Source organism: Megalobrama amblycephala, linkage group LG5 (assembly GCF_018812025.1).
Source record: "Megalobrama amblycephala isolate DHTTF-2021 linkage group LG5, ASM1881202v1, whole genome shotgun sequence".
NCBI classification, from domain to species: domain Eukaryota; kingdom Metazoa; phylum Chordata; class Actinopteri; order Cypriniformes; family Xenocyprididae; genus Megalobrama; species Megalobrama amblycephala.
This window is the reverse complement of record NC_063048.1, coordinates 13,659,654-13,677,648: the sequence shown is the minus strand read 5'-3', so window position 1 is coordinate 13,677,648 and position 17,995 is coordinate 13,659,654. Positions and strand designations below refer to the sequence as shown.

The following is a 17,995-nucleotide window of genomic DNA, read 5'->3' as shown; positions in this document are numbered from 1 at the left end:
TAAAATAGTAATTGGAACTTTTTTCCTCACAATTCTGACTTTTTTCCTCACAATTGCAAGTTTATGTGTCACAATTAAGATTTTTTTTTTTTTTTTTTTTTTTTTTGCAGTGCTAAGATTATATTTCACAATCTTGAAAAAAAGTTATAAACTTGGAAATTTGAGAATAAATTCTGAATAGTAAAAAAATTGATTTTCAAGGGAAAAAGTCAAAATTGTAAGTTATAAACTCACGAGGAATACGTCTTGGTGACAGGAGCTTCTGGTACAAAAAATAAATAACAGACATAGTGCAGACATACATAGACATTACACAGTAGAAATTAAATATAACAGTAATGTAAGAAAAAATGTAAATAATGCAATATAATAAAAAAATAAGAAAAATAAGAAAAAAATGAGCTATATTTAAATGAATATATTTATATTTAATGCTGACAAAACACCGTAAAATACATTGTCGAGCCGATTTTGACTTTCCCCCCTTATATTAAGTCCTATTTTTGAACAAATGACTCATTAATGTTAATAAGCAATTAGCATTAGCATTTGGTTATAGAGGATATGCATTGATGTCACTTTCCCACTGGTACACGCCCCCTCAGCCGGACTGAGAGGCAAAACAGCCTGCAGCATGACTGAATTTATTAGGGGAACTGCAAAAACACGAGTAAAGCAAACGATTATTAGTTTAAACTTAAGGTTGGACTCGGTGTAGTGTTCCTTACAACTTACCAAAGATCCATGGATATTGAATCGTGTTTCCTGACATATGTGCCTGATTTTCATTTTCGGGAAAATACATAAAGCAAAATTTGACTCTGAACGCTTTATATAAATACAAAAAGTAAGTGTTAATCTGGGCGATCACTTACAGTATATCAATGTTTTATATATATATATATATATATATATATATATATATATATATATATATATATATATATATATATATATATCGTCCTTGCCCTAAAACTTGTATAATGTTTATTGAAAAACATTAAATTATGCAGAATATAAGATTTTAAATATTTAATTGATGAGTTGTCAATACATTATATAACAATACAATATATAGGATATGATTTTACCTCAAAATTCAACATATTGAGACAAAATGATAACTGTAAATCCACGTTTGGCTGCCTGGAGTCTAGATGTTTCTGTGAATTGCAGCTTCTCTTTTCTGTAGCTTTCGGCAGTCTGTACAAATATACCTCAGATTTCTATTTGTAAAGTCAATCGCAAAGCTCTGTCCCATTTTAGATGTGTTTTTTGTGTTTTTTTGCGGCGTTCACGCTGAAAACCAATGCTGCCACTCAGTCTTTTTGCTACTCAGTGAGCGTAACCTCAGTCACCTCTATTAATGCTAATGCTAATAATAAGTCAGTTATTTCTAGAGGCTTAAAACCATAGCGCTTAAAATTTACTCGTTGCACTTGAAGCATTGTAGTGGCTGTTCATTTTTTAAAACAGCATGTAGTTTGTTAGTAGTATTTTTATAAGAATAAATGAATAAAATATGTCAAATATGTTTTACAATGGAATTTTCAACAACAACAAAAAGGAAAAACTGAAATAATGTTAAATTCTTTATGATTTCCACTCTTAAAAGTCTCTGAATCTGTATATAAATGTGGGTGGTCATGTGTCCACTGTGCTTATGGTTTGGAATGACTTTGGAATGATTTTGTGTGTTATGTATCTTGTTCATTCTATTCTTCTTCGGTCTGTTTTCTCATCTTGCTGGTACATATATTGTATGGTCACTGCCTCCTTTATTCCAGAGACATGTGTTTGGCATCGAGACTGCTCTACACCTGTCCTGGCTGTTGCAGCAGCTTGTTGTGGGCCCTGGGCTGCTGGTGGTCTTCATGGGTCTCTGCAGGCCCCAGACATGTCTCTTGGCTCCTGGCCCTCTCAGGATAGATTAGCCCTGGGGTAAAATAGAGCCAGACACAACCAGGTTGGTGCCAACCATGGAAGCCATGCCCATGTGATACCATCAGGGGCTGTTGGCATGAACAATTAAGCCTTTATACAATAGATTATTATTATTATATCTTGGCATTATGTTCTAATTGTGATCATTGACAGATTTCATTTAGAGTTTTGCACTCTGTTAGTTGGTCCCTTCCCTTCTTATGGATTTTGGGTATGTGTACACCATGTAAAGTTAGGTTATTTGAGGACAGGACACAGGGTGTCTGAAATGTTCAGCAGATCCCACCTGCTGTCACATCTACTTCACCTGTTCTTCACACCATAGCCCTGCAGAATCGAGAGCAGAAAATACTTCAGTGCCATCGCAAGCCCATATGTAGTGTAACCCTATTATTTTGGGTCAAAGAAACTTTAAAATGTTTCAAAAGAACATTATCCAGAACAACCCAAGGTTTTGTGCCTTACTCAAGGGCACATCTTGTGGGGTTTCAACCCGCAACCATTTAGTTACAAGTATAAATCTTTAACCACTGGACTGCTGATTCATACAATATGGTACATTGAAACAAAAACTGGTGTAGAAACCATTTTCACTCAGAAATTGCTAGTAAATTTCACAAATAATTGCATGAGTAAAGGCTAATTCACACTACACTGACTAACAATGACAGTAACTATATTAGGTCACCGTGATTTTGCCAAGTAAGACATGTTCTTGGATCAACATATTTTGTTGATCCTGGAACAACATTCCAGTCTGAAAATTTAGTCTTAACCCTATTCCTACCCCTAAACCTAATCCTACCCATAACTTATCCCTAAAGTCAGAGGGGAAAGATAGGTGAATAACATTGATGTAGAAGCACCTAACCTTGGTTGCAAGCCTAAACTTGACATAAACGGTAAACTTGTTCCTCAAATCTGATTGGTTGATTGGAATGTTGTTCCAGGATCAACAAAGATTTTGTTCCAGGAACATGTCTTACTTGGCAAAATCATGGTGATCCACCATATTACAGTCAAAATTTCTTGTGAAACGTTCTTTTATTTACTACTTCGAAAAATCCTTTTCTTTTTTAACAATGTATTGGTTTATTTTTTTTTTTTTTATAAATATGCTCTTGACATGATAGTGATATTGTTGGAATTTATTATCAGTGGGTCTTTTTAATTTAAGGCGCACTTTGGATTGTGGGTAAATCTTATCAAAATGTTGTACAGCTCTTTGTGCTCTTCTGCAACATTGTCACTTTGTGGTACTACAGGCGTATGCTTTTGCAAGGACTAATTGATGTTTAATTGCCTTAATCAAGGTTTGTGATTATTAAGTGTGAGTTGTGATTTTAATCACTTGGTCTGCTGGTCAGTGGAATTAATAGCTGTTGAGGCAAATTGCCACTCTTGTCAAACCTCAGCTGAAAACGTAGAGTCCACAGATTTCATAACTAACAGGTTTTTTGTTGTTGTTGTTGTTGTTGTCTTTACTGTAAGTCTGATTAGTTGTTCATTATTGTTAATTTTTTTCATTTCTGTGTTGCATGTTTTGCATTTTTTATAAGAAGTCTGTATTACTCACCAAGGCTGAATTTATTTAAAATACAGTAAAAACAGCAATATTGTGAAATATTATTACAATTTCAAATAACTGTTTTCAATTTTAATATATTTTAAAATGTAGTTCATCCCTGTGATGCTAAATCTAAATTTTCAGCATCATTACTCCAGTCTTCAGTGTCACATGATCCTTCAGAAGTCATTCTAATGTCATACTGAAAAATCTTTCTGAATTTGGTTCTCAAGAAACATTATTAACAACATTGAAAACAGTTGCTTAATATTTTTGTGGAAACAAATCTTTTGTTATTATATCTTTTGTTGATGATGCCAAAGGCTGCATGTCCAATCAAACCCTAAGCTGAATAAGTAAATAAAAATAAATTAAAAAATTCATAATTTGGAAAAAGTAAACCAATAAAAGGATATGAAATATTGCATTATAATGCAAAGTGCTTAGTCAGAGACTGCACCGGTATAAAGATCTGCTTACAATCCGAACCTGAATGTGGCTACTGCTGACATCATCTGGAATCTTATTTTTCCAGTCAGGCAGGGGGAGGAAGGGAGGTCTTCATGCCTGATTACAAATAAAAATTTGCCGGGAGTATCAACTCGGGGGGCTGATGTTGCCAAAGTGACAGAGCCAAAATAGCTAATCTTCACAGTCGCAGTTTCAAGCACTTAGTTTCTCAGTTGTCTGTGAAATGAGCTACTCCATTTCCCTGCACCCCTCTCACTCTCTACACACACACACACACACACACACACACACACACACACACACACACACACACACACACACACACACACACACACACACACACACACACACACACACACACACACTTCCCTGCTTTTTGCCCCCTAATAGTGAATATTTTTAATAACTTATTTATTTAGGTTGGTGTGCCCTTAGTAAGGCAAGTCTAGAGATCATCTCTTTTGTTTATTTAAATGTCATAAACAAACCCATATGACTATTTTTCAATTCAAATCAATTCAAAGTGTACTTTATTGGCATGACAATTGTTACAATGTATTGCCAAAGCATTTGATTTCTAATTGACTATTCATATAGCCCAAAAGGCGAATTTTTGAAGAATACCCTGTCCACTATTTCCAACATGAGTGTATATCTTATGAATGAATATATATCTTAATGTAGTGAAACCTTCTAACAGCTCGGCTTTGTTTTACCTCTCAGGACGTGGAGATCCGAACAAATGCAGCACTGTACCTCCCTCAGATCAGTGAGCTGCTGAACAGGGTTCCCCGACAGATGCTGCTGCTTCTGAAAACCAACGACCTGCTGAGAGGCATCGAGACCATCCTGCAGACCAGAGCCAGTTCCAGCTCCTTTATCAATATGTCCCGCTGCTGTACCCGTGCCATTGCCAGGTGAAAGCTACAGCAAAGTGGTTGCCTTTTTATTTCTTGTACACACTTTATACACAGGATGTAATATATATAATTTGCTGGTGGATTTCAGCAGTGGCGTGTAACGCAGTCACTCCTACTAGCCACTTTGGTGGGCTGAATTTTATACATAGGCTAATATATACATTTTTAAATTGCAGTCTTTTAAAAAGGCATCTGAAATTCCAAACTAAGAGCAATGTTCACAAAAATATTGATTTTTTTAAAAAATTTATTTGATACATATCAATAGTGAAATATCGGAAATGCTTCCAATACTCATTTTCCACAGAATGGCTTTCTCACTCTCTCATTTCTCCAACAGCGAGTTGACACACAAATCCACCTCCCCTCCCTCACTCATTTCATTGGCTCCGGATGAGTATTGTTGGTGTTACAGGTCTTGAATTTCAGCATGGGATTGCACGTATTGCGCATAATTTTACTCATTCCCGCAGATTTTGTGCTCACACTCAAAGTGTGCACACATAAAGCCACCTCTCAGAACTAAATTGAGTTCTTTTTCGGTGCTTATTGTGCTTAAACAGTCAAATACACACAATATAATGTCAAAATGCCAGTTTTGGTGTCTAATCAAGTAAACACAGTCAGTTATGCCTTAAGTGAACATAAACAGTTGAGAAAGAAAACGCATGTGTAACAATATATTGGATCCGTGCATCAGGTTTTAAAGTTACAGCATAGAGCTTCTTTTTTTTAAATGCTTTTATTCAGCAAGGATGCATGAAACTGGTCAAAAGTGACAGTAAATAATTTTACATTGCTACAAAAAAAAACTTTCTATTCATCAAAGAATTCTGAAAATATTGCACAAAAAGTTCATTATTGATAATAATAAGAAAAGTTTCTTGAGCAGCAAATCAGCCCATTTAGAATGATTTCTGAAGGATCATGTGACACTGAAGACTAGAGTAATGATGCTGAAAATTCAGCTTTGCAATCACAGGAATACATTTCATTTTAAAATATATTGAAATCGAAAATATTTAATTTAAATTACCTTTTAAAACACTAAAATAGAAAACAGTTCTTTTATATTGTAATAATATTTCACAATATTACTGTTTTAACTGTAGTTTTGATTAAAGGATTAGTTCACTTTTAAATACACTTTTCCTGATAAATTTACTCACCCCCATGTCATCCAAGATGTTCATGTCTTTCTTTCGTCAGTCGAAAAGAAATGAAGGCTTTTGAGGAAAACATTCCAGGATTTTTCTCCTTACAGTGGATTTTAATGGCTACCAACAGTTTGAAGGTCAAAATTACAGTTTCAGTGCAGCTTCAAGGGCTTTAAACGATACCAAATGAGTAATAAGGGTCTTATCTAGCGAATCGATCGGTCATTTTCGAAAAAAATACAACCGTTTATGCTTTATAAACAAAATATCGCCTTGAACGTACTTTCCGCTTCCGCATTCTTCATAACGCTTACGCTGAATGTTCTACGCCTTCCCTATTCTACTTACGGAAAGAACGCGGCGCCAGTTTCGTTTTTTTCCGTAACTTGAATAGGGAAGGCGTAGGACTTTCAGCGTAAGCGTTATGAAGAATGCGGAAGCGGAAAGTACGTTCAAGGCAATATTTTGTTTATAAAGCATAAACGGTTGTATTTTTTTCTAAAATGACCGATCGATTCACTAGATAAGACCCTTATTACTCATCTGGTATCGTTTAAAGCCCTTGAAGCTGCACTGAAACTGTAATTTTGACCTTCAACCTGTTGGTAGCCATTAAAATCCACTGTAAGGAGAATAATCCTGGAATGTTTTCCTCAAAAACCTTCATTTCTTTTCGACTGACGAAAGAAAGACATGAACATCTTGGATGACATGGGGGTGAGTAAATTTATCAGGAAAAGTGTATTTAAAAGTGGACTAATCCTTTAAGTAAATGCAGCATTGGTGAGCAAAAACTCAAAAACATAAAAAAATCATACTGACCCTGAAATTTTGAACAGTAATGTATATAGAATTTATCTATTAAAAATATTTTATAATATTTATAGTGATTTGGAATATCAGTAATATAAATTTCTTATGGTACTTATTTACACAGATTTTTTTCTCTTTTAATTTTTAATAGATTTCTTTCTTTTAAACCTCTTCTCAGTAAAGTGGTAAGGTTCTGCCATGTTCACTGCAGCATTACTTGAGTAGCCACAAGGTTAGAGTTTCAGCACCTGAACAAACCTGTTCCCACACATTAGGAGTCTGTCTGCTGTTAAACGCCTCATTCTCTCTGTTCAGTGGGCTCTCATTGGCTCATCTCTGCGTGTCTGCTCTGGTGCTCAAGTCCCTGATGTCATCTCACTGCTCAAAGACAGTGTCATCTCTCTCACACCAGTAACCCACAGACACTATCCCACGCACCGCAGGAACTCTCGTTCATTTAAGTGGACTCTGTGGGACTTCACAAAGCATTTAAATGCAGTCAGACACGCACGCACACACACAACACTCACTCCAGCCTCCCCCACCCTGAAATGTAAGTGGGTGAGTGAATGCCACTATATTGTACTATATTGTACTTTCCACAGCAGTGAGCAGTGATCATATTGATTTATTCTCACCATTCTAATGAAGAACATGATGATTGGAGGAGAAAATCGTTCGGATTTGAAGGAGGAATCCTGACACTTGTCAGCGGAGAGACGCTCTTCGTCTGCTCGTAAAGGATTTCGGCGCGATACAGAAAGAAAAAAGCACCCAGACATGAAACTCAATGTCGTCTGCCTCAACGCCTTTTTATTAAAACCAAATGGCAGCAAAGTGCAGAATGCAGAATCTAAAATCCATTACCAATTGCTGTGCTCACAGACACAGCAGAAAGAGAAAGACAGACCTAGAGAAGTAACCGGACCATCACACACTCATTTAGTTTGATGTGAGCAGAATTGTTTGCAGTATCATCTATTATGGTGAGTTAGGTTTTCATAAGTACAAGCTGTATGAATAGTTCATCCAAAAATTAAAATTTTACCTTTTACTCACCTTTCAAACCTTTAAGGCTTTCTTTTTAATCTGTGGAACACAAAAGTATATACATTTTTAAAGAGGACCTATTATGTTTTTTTACATTTTCAACTTTTAATTAAAGTTGCTGTTTGAGCATGAAAAAGGTCTGTTACAAAGTTACAAAGCACAAGTCCAATGCAAAGGGAGTTATTCTCTATTTCAGTAAGCACTGTTTTTGAGCTTACTGAAATTCCTTGATTGAAGTTTTCTTCCGGGAACGTTAACGTCATAATATTCCTCATTTAAAGGTGCCATCGAATGAAAAATTTGAATTTACCTCGGCATAGATGAATAACAAGAGTTCAGTACATGGAAATGACATACAGTGAGTCTCAAACACCATTGTTTCCTCCTTCTTGTGTAAATCCTCATTTGTTTAAAATACCTTCCGAAGAACAGGTGAATCTCAACATAACACCGACTGTTACGTAACAGTTGGATCATTAATATGTACGCCCCCAATATTTGCATATGCCAGCTCATGTTCAAGGCATTACACAAGGGCAGCCAGTATTAACGTCTGGATCTGTGCACAGCTGAATCATCAGACTAGGTAAGCAAGCAAGGAACAATAGCGAAAAATGGCAGATGGAGCGATAATAACTGACATGATCCATGATTACATGATATTTTTTAGTGATATTTGTAAATTGTCTTTCTAAATGTTTCGTTAGCATGTTGCTAATGTACTGTTAAATGTGGTTAAAGTTATCATCGTTTCTTACTGTATTCACGGAGACAAGAGCCGTCGTTATTTTCATTATTAAACACTTGCAGTCTGTATAATTCATAAACACAACTGTTAGCTTTAGCCATAGAGCACAGCCTCAAACTCATTCAGAATCAAATTGTAAACATCCAAATAAATACTATACTCACAGGAATCGATGCATGCATGCAGCATGAATGACAAACACTTTGTAAAGATCCATTTTGAGGGTTATATTAGCTGTGTGAACTTTGTGTATGCTGTTTAAGGCAGTCGCGGAGCTCAGGGCGGGGGAGCGTGAGATTTAAAGGGGCCGCGCGTTAAATCGGTCCATTAGTATTTATGGCTCAAAATAGGCAGTTAAAAAAATTAATTAAAAACAATCCATGGGATATTTTGAGCTGAAACTTCACAGACACATTCAGGGGACACCTTAGACTTATATTACATCTTTTGAAAAGAGGTTCTAGGGCACCTTTAAATAATAAAGGGGGACAAGGCCTGGTTGAGTCGGGTTAGTAGTGTGTTGAATCTCGCGGAGCATTACTGACAGACTTGGGAAAGAGGTGCTGCAACAATGTAAAATATGTGAAAAATAATGTGTTTTTTGAATTGTTACACAAGACATGTCATGCCAAAAAAGCCTGAAAAGTATGATAAAATAGTTAAAGCAACTTGATTTTCAATTGATTTTGAAAGCTTGCATGCATCTAGCCTATGTCTGCAACCAGAATTCAAAAATTGCTGAGCACAAATTTATCAGATATCTTGGAAAACTTGGAACATGGTGCTTTAGTCACATGGTATTTGTCATTTTTGGAGCTCTGGTCACTATGAACTGTCTATGAAATGACTCAAACCATAGTACTTTTGTGTCTCACCGATAAAATAAAATAACAGCATACTTGTTTGTTTCATTTTTGAGTGAACTATTCTTTTAAGGAAGTCTTAAAGGGTTAGTTCACCTGAAAATGAAAATTCTGTCATTTATTACTCACCCTCATGTCATTCCACACCCGTAAGACCTTCGTTCATCTTCAGAACACAAATTAAGATATTTTTGTTGAAATCTGATGGCTCAGCGAGGCCTCTATAGACAGCAATGACATTGTAACTCTCAAGATCCATAAAGGTAACACATTTAAATCAGTTCATGTAAGTTCAGTGGTTCTATCTTAATATTATAAAGCGACAAGAATATTTTTTGTGCACCAGAAAAACAAAATAATGAATTTTGAATAGTGATAGGCCGATTTCAAAACACTGCTTTGGAGCTTTACGAATCGAATCAGTGATTCGGAGTGTCAGAGTCACTTGATTTCAGCAGTTTAGTCGTTTGATAGGAGATCCGAATCACTGATTTGATTCGTAAAGCTCCGAAGCAGTGTTTAGAAATCGGCCTTCACGAGATATTGTTGAAAAGTCGTTATTTTGGGGGGGTTTTTGCCGCACAAATAGTATTCTTCTCACTTTATAATATTAAGATAGAACCACTGAACTCAAATGAACTGTTTTAAATATCTTTTTAGTACCTTTATGGATCTTGAGAGTTACAGTGTCATGGCTGGCAATAGAGGCCTCACTGAGCCATCGGATTTAATCAAAATATCTTAATTTGTGTTCCGAAGATGAACAAAGGTCTTATGGCTGTAGAACGACATGAGGGTGAGTAATAAATGACATTATTTTCATTTTTGGGTGAACTAACCCTTTAAGGAAGTCTTGTCTTGTCTATGTACGTGTAGTTTATATAACCCAGCCACTTTTCATTGAATCAGACACTCTGTGAAGTGACTTCACAAAGAAATAAGGTTATTGTTCTTAGTCTATGCATGAAAAGGAAGTGATATTAGCATTCATTCTGTAGTCTCACACTGTTAAGTGTTATTTTCAGCCTCACTCTATAAATGACTAATACATTCCATGTGACCATGGATCTGGAGGTATACCTTTTTCAAAATACTCAATGGTGGTGGAGAAAATTAGAAGAAAAAAATGTATCTTATCCTTTTACATATTTGCTTAGCCTTTTTTTGAATCAAGGATACACTTCACAATTTTTAAAGTCAGCATGTGCAGTATATGCATGGGGTTATGGGTAATAGGCATTGAGCCACTGCCAAACAACTTTTCTACAGAACTCACTTTATAAGTACTGTATGAAACAACAATAGTTATGTGAACAAGTGAGCTTTAGACATAACCAAGCAAATAATTCAGGACAACAAAGGCTTATTTCTTGGTGTGGATAATTGACATTGTTTTTTCAACACCTACATCAGACTCCATTTTTATTCTTTCTACTAACCACTGAGCCACCCACATAGGATTGTTGGACATCATATGCAGCAAAGGATGCATTTATGCATATTTCAAAGATCTACCAGATGAACCGGATGTTAGGATATTTGTGTTTCAAACATGCCTTAAAGTTCTGCTTCTTGTGAAGGTAGAAGTTTTCAGTTTTCAGGTTTCGGACACAGCCTCTGTCTGATTGGCTGCATATGCAAGGTGTAATGAGAAACGAGGAGGACTGTGAGTGCATGCTGGGTTCACTCTTTCTGTCATTCTCTGTCCGCTTGCAGGGACAGACAGACTGGAAGGCCTCTTGCTGAGCTGGGTTAATAATTCAGCTCCCGCTCAAGCTGTGACAACATGCACTATATCTCACTTTAAAATATTCATTATGGATAATTCAATCGGTCAACACGTTATGCAGTATTACAACTGTAAATACGCAGGATCCAAAATGAACTGTAGTTTTTATGCTACCGTTTAAAAGTTTGGGAAAAGAATGCTTTTATTCAGCAAGGATGCATCAAATTGATCAAAAGTGACAGTAAAGACATTTATAATGTTACAAAATATTATAGTTAAAAATAAATGCTGTTCTTTTGAACTTTATTTTCATTAAAGAATCCTAAAAAAAGTGCATTACAGATCATGGTTTTCACAAAAAAAAAAATGTTTTCAACATTGATAAGTGTTTCTTGAGCAACAGATCAACATATAAAAATGATTTCTGAAGGATCATGTGACACTAAAGACTGGAGTAATGATGCTGAAAATCCAGCGTTGCCATAAATAAATTGCATTTTAAACTAGATGAGAAAGTTTGTCAAAACAAACTTTGATTTTGGCTTGAGAAAGCCTGACCAGAAAGTTTTTGATGATGTTTTAAAAGCTTGAAGTTTGAAGGTTTGAATAAAATGAATTAGCACTTTGTTAGCATGTTTCTAGCAAGATTTAATACTGCTAGCATGTTTCTAGCATCAATTACCACATTGTTAGCATGTTTCTAGAAAGTTGAATACTGCTAGCATGTTTCTAGCATCAATTAGCACGTTATTACATGTTTCTGGCATGATTTAACACATTGCTAGCATGTTTCTACCATAAATTAGCAAATTAATTGATACATGTAACACATTGTTATAATGTTTCTAATATTTAACAATGTTAGTATGTTTCTAGCTAGATTTAATACTGTTATCATGTTTCTAGCATCAATTAGCACATTAACATGTTTCTAGCAAGATTTAATACTGCTAACATGTTTCTAGCATCAATTAGCACGTTAGCATTTTTTTACAAACTTGAATACTGCTAGCATGTTTCTAGCATCAATTAGCACACGTTATTACATGTTTCTGGCATGATTTAACACATTGCTAGCATGTTTCTACCATAAATTAGCAAATTAATTGATACATGTAACACATTGCTATAATGTTTCTAATATTTAACAATGTTAGTATGTTTCTAGCTAGATTTAATACTGTTAGCATGTTTCTAGCATCAATTAGCACATTAACATGTTTCTAGCAAGATTTAATACTGCTAACATGTTTCTAGCATCAATTAGCACATTGTTAGCATGTTTCTAGAAAATTGAATACTGCTAGCATGTTTCTAGCATCAATTAGCACATGTTATTACATGTTTCTGGCATGATTTAACACATTGCTAGCATGTTTCTACCATAAATTAGCAAATTAATTGATACATGTAACACATTACTAGAATGTTTCTAATATTTAACAATGTTAGTATGTTTCTAGCTAGATTTAATACTGTTAGCATGTTTCTAGCATCAATTAGCACATTAACATGTTTTTAGCTAGATTTAATACTGTTAACATGTTTCTAGCATCAATTAGCACATTGTTAACATGTTTCTAACAAGATTTAACACTGCTAGTATGTTTCTAGCATCAATTAGCACATTTTAACATGTTATTACATGTTTCTAACATGATATAGCACATTACTAGCATGTTTCTAGCATGATTTAACACATTGCCAGCATGTTTCTAGCATGAATTAGCAAATTGCTAATTGTTTCTACCATGTTTCTAGCATTAATTGCTACATGTAGCACATTGCTAGCATGTTTCTCACATTTAACAATGCTAGTATGCTTTTGGCATGAATTAGCACAATGCTAGCATGTTTTAGTTTTAAAATGTTAATTTAGAAAAGTTATTTTCAATTGTAATAATATTTCACAATGCTACTGTTTTTACTGTATTTTTGATTAAATAATTCAGCCTTGGTGAGCATAAGAGATTTTGATAAACATGAAAAAAAAATATGAATACTTTTTTTAATATATTTTAATATTGCAAAATCTACTTCTATGACCGATAAGAAAAATTTGGCCACTACATTTTATTAGTTCAGTTCTCCTGGAATTGGCATGTCTAGCAAAAACATTTGGACCTGTGTGCCGAGCATGCAACAAGTTACTGTTGACATTTTTGCAAGGTTTTTGGCAAAGTAGGACGAATGACAATTCGTGACTGACTCCTGGGTTCCCATCAGTCCCTGCTTTCTGTTTTCAGCCTGTATTCTGTTCATGCTGTCGGTGTGCTCCTGTCAGATGCAGCACAGTGTGACATCTCCAGTCTGACACAGCAGCTATGGTCTGAAATGTCAAACTTGTCCACCACAAAAAAAGCTTTGTACAGTTTGAATACTCAGAAATTAGAATGATTTTCACCATCACCCTTATCTTATTTCTCATTCTCCTCATCGGGAACATATAAGAAAATGAATGCGATTTCACTTACTGTGTGTCAGTTCAAAGCTTTTTGCTGTGACAGTGTGAGATGCATTCAGGAGAGCGCAGGAGTCATTGTTTTCCCCCCAAGGACATCCCACTTACTACGGCCTTAACACTGCTCTCTCTCTCTCACTGTTAATATTACATGACCTAGTGTGGTCTGACTAAAGTCCTTCGCTTACCGTGAAGCCCGAGCCAACACAGTTTGAATCATTTACAGCCAACTTACTTTAACCAATGTAATCTCACCTCTCCTCTTCTGGTTCTTCGTCTCACTAGTCTTCTGTCTTTGTGTCTCTGTGCCTTTCTCTTAGGCACAAGAGGAGTAAAACCAAGTCTCGGACCAGGCGGCTACAGATCTCGCTGTCTGAGCGTTGGTCTCTGTGCCAGATAGACCTGTATGAACTTGTGTTGTGGCTCCGCAGCTCCACACTGGCCAGATGGGTCTCCTACCTCATCAGCTGCCTGCCGTACCCAAACTGAGAGGCTTGAACCAGGCCATAACGCCCTCTGCACTGAACTCTGCACACAAGTGTATTATGGGTTGATCATGGACCGTTTTTAATGAAAGCTGGAAGTAAAGCAAACAAATAATCTGTTTTTAAAGGTCACTGAAAGGTCACTGATCACATGAATAATCATGTGGTCATGTGATTAGTGCAGTATGTGGTAGAGCAAATGCTTTGTGCATGCAAATGATATTTTTCACAGTACTGTAAGTTAGTGTCATGCAGTATCTTAAACTTGTTAAAATCGCTTCTGGATTCAGCATTGTACTGCCATGTGCAAGTCGTGTCTCCGCAGAATTTCATGTAATCTTTTATTTTACATTCCTTCAGATTTCCTTTTCCCATGTGGTTGCCAACATCATCTCAAACATTTGAATATAACAGTTGTGACATATTTTTTATTTATTTTAAGTAAACAGTAACCTGTGGTTCATTTTTCATGCTGGATCAATAAATGGGAGCATTTTTATTGCTTTATTTTTCCGTGTTCATTTGCAGGTTTCCTTTTGTATCTTGTTTTTCACTGAGGAAAATTTAATTCACAATAAATGAATAAATCGGTGAATTAAAATAGTATGGTGCTCCAAAACCATGGAACACAATACAGTGCCCTCCACAATTATGGGCACCCTTAGTAAATATGAGCAAAGGTCGATGTGAAAATAAATCTGCATTGTTTATCCTTTTGATCTTTCATTCAAAAATTTCACAAAATTATATCACATAATGAAATAAATGTTTTTCTCCAAAACACGTTGGCCACAATTATTGGCACCCTTGTATTCAAAACTTTTTGCAACCTCCTTTTGCCAAGATAACAGCTCTGAGTCTTCACCTATAATGCCTGATGAGTTTGAAGAACATCTGACAAGAAATCAGAGACCATTCCTTCATGCAGAATCTCTCCATATCCTTCAGATTCCCAGCTCCATGTTGGTGCTTCTTCTCTTCAGTTCACTCCACTCATTTTCTTTAGGGTTCAGGTCAGGGGACTGAGATGGCCGTGGCAGAAGCTTCATTTTGTGCTCAGTGACACATTTTTGTGTTGGTTTTGATGTTTGTTTTGGATCATTGTCCTGATGGAAGATCCAACCATGGCCCATTATTGGATTTCTAGCAGAAGTGGTCAGGTTTTGATTTTTTATCTGTTGGTATTTGATAGAAATCATGATATCATGAATCTGAACAAGATGTCCAGGACCTCCAGCACAAAAATAGGCCCACAACATTAAAGATCCAGCAGTAGATGTAACCGTGGGCATGGGGTACTTTTTATCCATGTGTGCACCAAACCCATCTGGTGAGTTTGCTGCCAAAAAGCTCTTTTTTTAGTTTCATCTGACCATAGAAGCCAGTCCTGTTTGAAGTTCCAGTCGTGTCTGACAACTGAATATGCTGGAGTTTGTTTCTGGATGAGAGCAGAGGATTTTTCTTGAAACCCTCCCGAACAACTTGTGGGGATGAAGGTGCTGTTTGATCTTTTTTTTTAGGCTTTCTGAGACTCAAGACTCAACTAATCTCTGCAATTCTCCAGCTGTGATCCTTGGAGAGTCTTTGGCCACTCAAACTTTCCTCCTCACTGTGCATTAGGATGATTTAGACACAAGTCCTCTTCCAGGCAGATTTGTAACATATTTAGTTGATTTCAATGTTTTAGGTATTTTCTTACAGCCACTTTCTATTTTGTGAAGCTCAACAATCTTTTGCTGCACATCAGAACTATATTCTTTGGTTTCACTCATTGTGATGAATGATTAAGGGGATTTGGCCTTTGTGTTTCCTCATGTTTATACTCCTGTGGAACAGGAAGTCATGGCTGGACAATTTCATGTTCATGATCACCCTGGTGTGCTAAAAAAAATTTAAATATGAATGGGAATATAGTTCAGAGATATTTTACTCATAAGAATTTCTAGGGGTGCCAATAATTGTGGCCAACATGTATTGGAGAAAAACATTTATTTCATAATGTGAGTTTCCCCCCACTTTCAACTGTTTTCCTTCAATGAAAGGTTAGAATTTTGTGAATTGTTTTTAATGAAAGATCAAAAGGATAAACAATGCAGATTTATTTTCACATCCACCTTTGCTCATATTTACTAAGGGTGCCAATAATTGTGGAGGGCACTGTAGGTGAAATTTTGAATTCTGTTAATGTTTTATTTCAAGTAATGAATTTTTTTTCTTATAGTTTTAGTTTAAGGTAATAGCCCTGATTCTAGTCTAGATCTTCTGAACTCAAATGAGGGTCCTGTGTGAGGAATACCCTGAAATTTTATTTATTTACTGAAAATGTTCCACTTTGCCATGTACATATTTAAAACCTGCTATATGAAGATTCATTGTGGAAGGAATGACACTGACAATGATCTAAAGTTTGAATATGTGGAAAAATGAATGAAATATTTAGTGGAGCATGGACAGGCTTTAAAAAAAAGAATTATTTTGTGTTCTACCAAAGAAACTATGTCATATGGGTTTGGAACGACACAAGAACTACTTGTATGAACTACTCTTTTTCTGATATTAGCCAAAACATTATGAGCAGTCACAGGCAGTGTTAGGGCTAATGCATTACAGTCAAGGAACTTGAGTTACATAACTTGAACTTTTTTTCAAGTAACTAGGAAAATAACTCATTACTTTTTCAATTTGCAACAAAATATCTAAGTTATTTTTTTCAAATAAGTAAAGCAAGTTACTTTGTTTTCACATGTTTTGACTGACAGCTCTCCTGTCCCCATGTTGAGAAAAATAGGGTATGTGAAGTGGCATTGTGTGTGTTGTGTGAACATTAAGGTTATTGGAGTTCTAGACTAAATGTGAACATGCATTTACTCATCTCACTTGCGCAAAAGCATTCAGTATTCCTCAAAATGAATAAAAACAGTGAAATGCAATCTCAGAATTTTACACGAACCATTAATAATTAACTATATTAAATTACACAAATATACTTTATGTATTTAATCTCACTTTATTAACCAATGTCTTTGCTGTGGACCTTCAATGATCCAATTCAACCATACTAATAGGAAAAATTAATTTAGATTAGATTTAGAATTAAGAGTGTTGAACTTCCTTCTCCTGTATCCTATTCTTCTTTAATCCAGAATGGCAGCACAGCTGAATCGTTTGTTTGTTTGAGCTGCGTCCTCTACTGTGCAAGCATAAATATGTATTTCCTTCAGCCTGGGGCATATTCATTTCACATTTGGAGTGAAAGGGCCTGAACACTTGCCAAAAATAAAACTTTTTTGTTGTTGTTGTTATTAAAAAACAAACAAGCAAGCCCAGCCCAGGTGAGAAAATATAACACAAAAGTAATTTAACGCATTACTTTTCATAAAACACAATTAGTTACTTTTTTAGGGAGTAACACAATATTGTAATGCATTACTTTTAAAAGTAACTTTCCCCAACACTGGTCACAGGTGAAGCGAATATCATTAATCATCTCCTAACAAGGCCACATAATCAGGTCTGGGTAGATTAAATGGTAAGCAAACAATCAGACCTCATAATCAATGTGTTGAATGCAGGAGAAATGGGCAGGAATAAAGATTTGAGCGACTTTGACAAGGGCCAAATTGTTATGGCAAGGTCAGAGTGTCTCCGAAACGGCATTGTGGACTGCGCTCGGTCAGCAGTGGAGAGAATTTTACCAACGTTATCCGAGGAGGAACAAACCACAAACGAGTGACAGGGTGTTTGGTGCCCAAGGCTCATCAATGCACGAGGGCAACGAAAGCTATTC

At 35.7% G+C, this 17,995-nt stretch overlaps 1 protein-coding gene across 4 annotated transcripts in view; it reads left to right on the top strand.

Annotated features, from left to right (window-relative positions):
• Nucleotides 1–14,715, top strand: part of adck1 (aarF domain containing kinase 1) — a 189,502-nt gene extending 174,787 nt beyond the window's left edge. For 3 of the 4 annotated variants that reach the window (XM_048190781.1, XM_048190782.1, XM_048190783.1), the window contains 2 exons: nucleotides 4,706–4,899; nucleotides 14,044–14,715. In XM_048190781.1, the coding sequence (XP_048046738.1) occupies nucleotides 4,706–4,899; nucleotides 14,044–14,212 (363 nt within the window). In that variant the 3' untranslated portion in view covers nucleotides 14,213–14,715. The remainder of the gene's footprint in view (nucleotides 1–4,705; nucleotides 4,900–14,043) is intronic. The other variant, XR_007184902.1, reaches the window with a different exon arrangement.
• The last annotated feature ends 3,280 nt before the right edge of the window (nucleotides 14,716–17,995 follow it).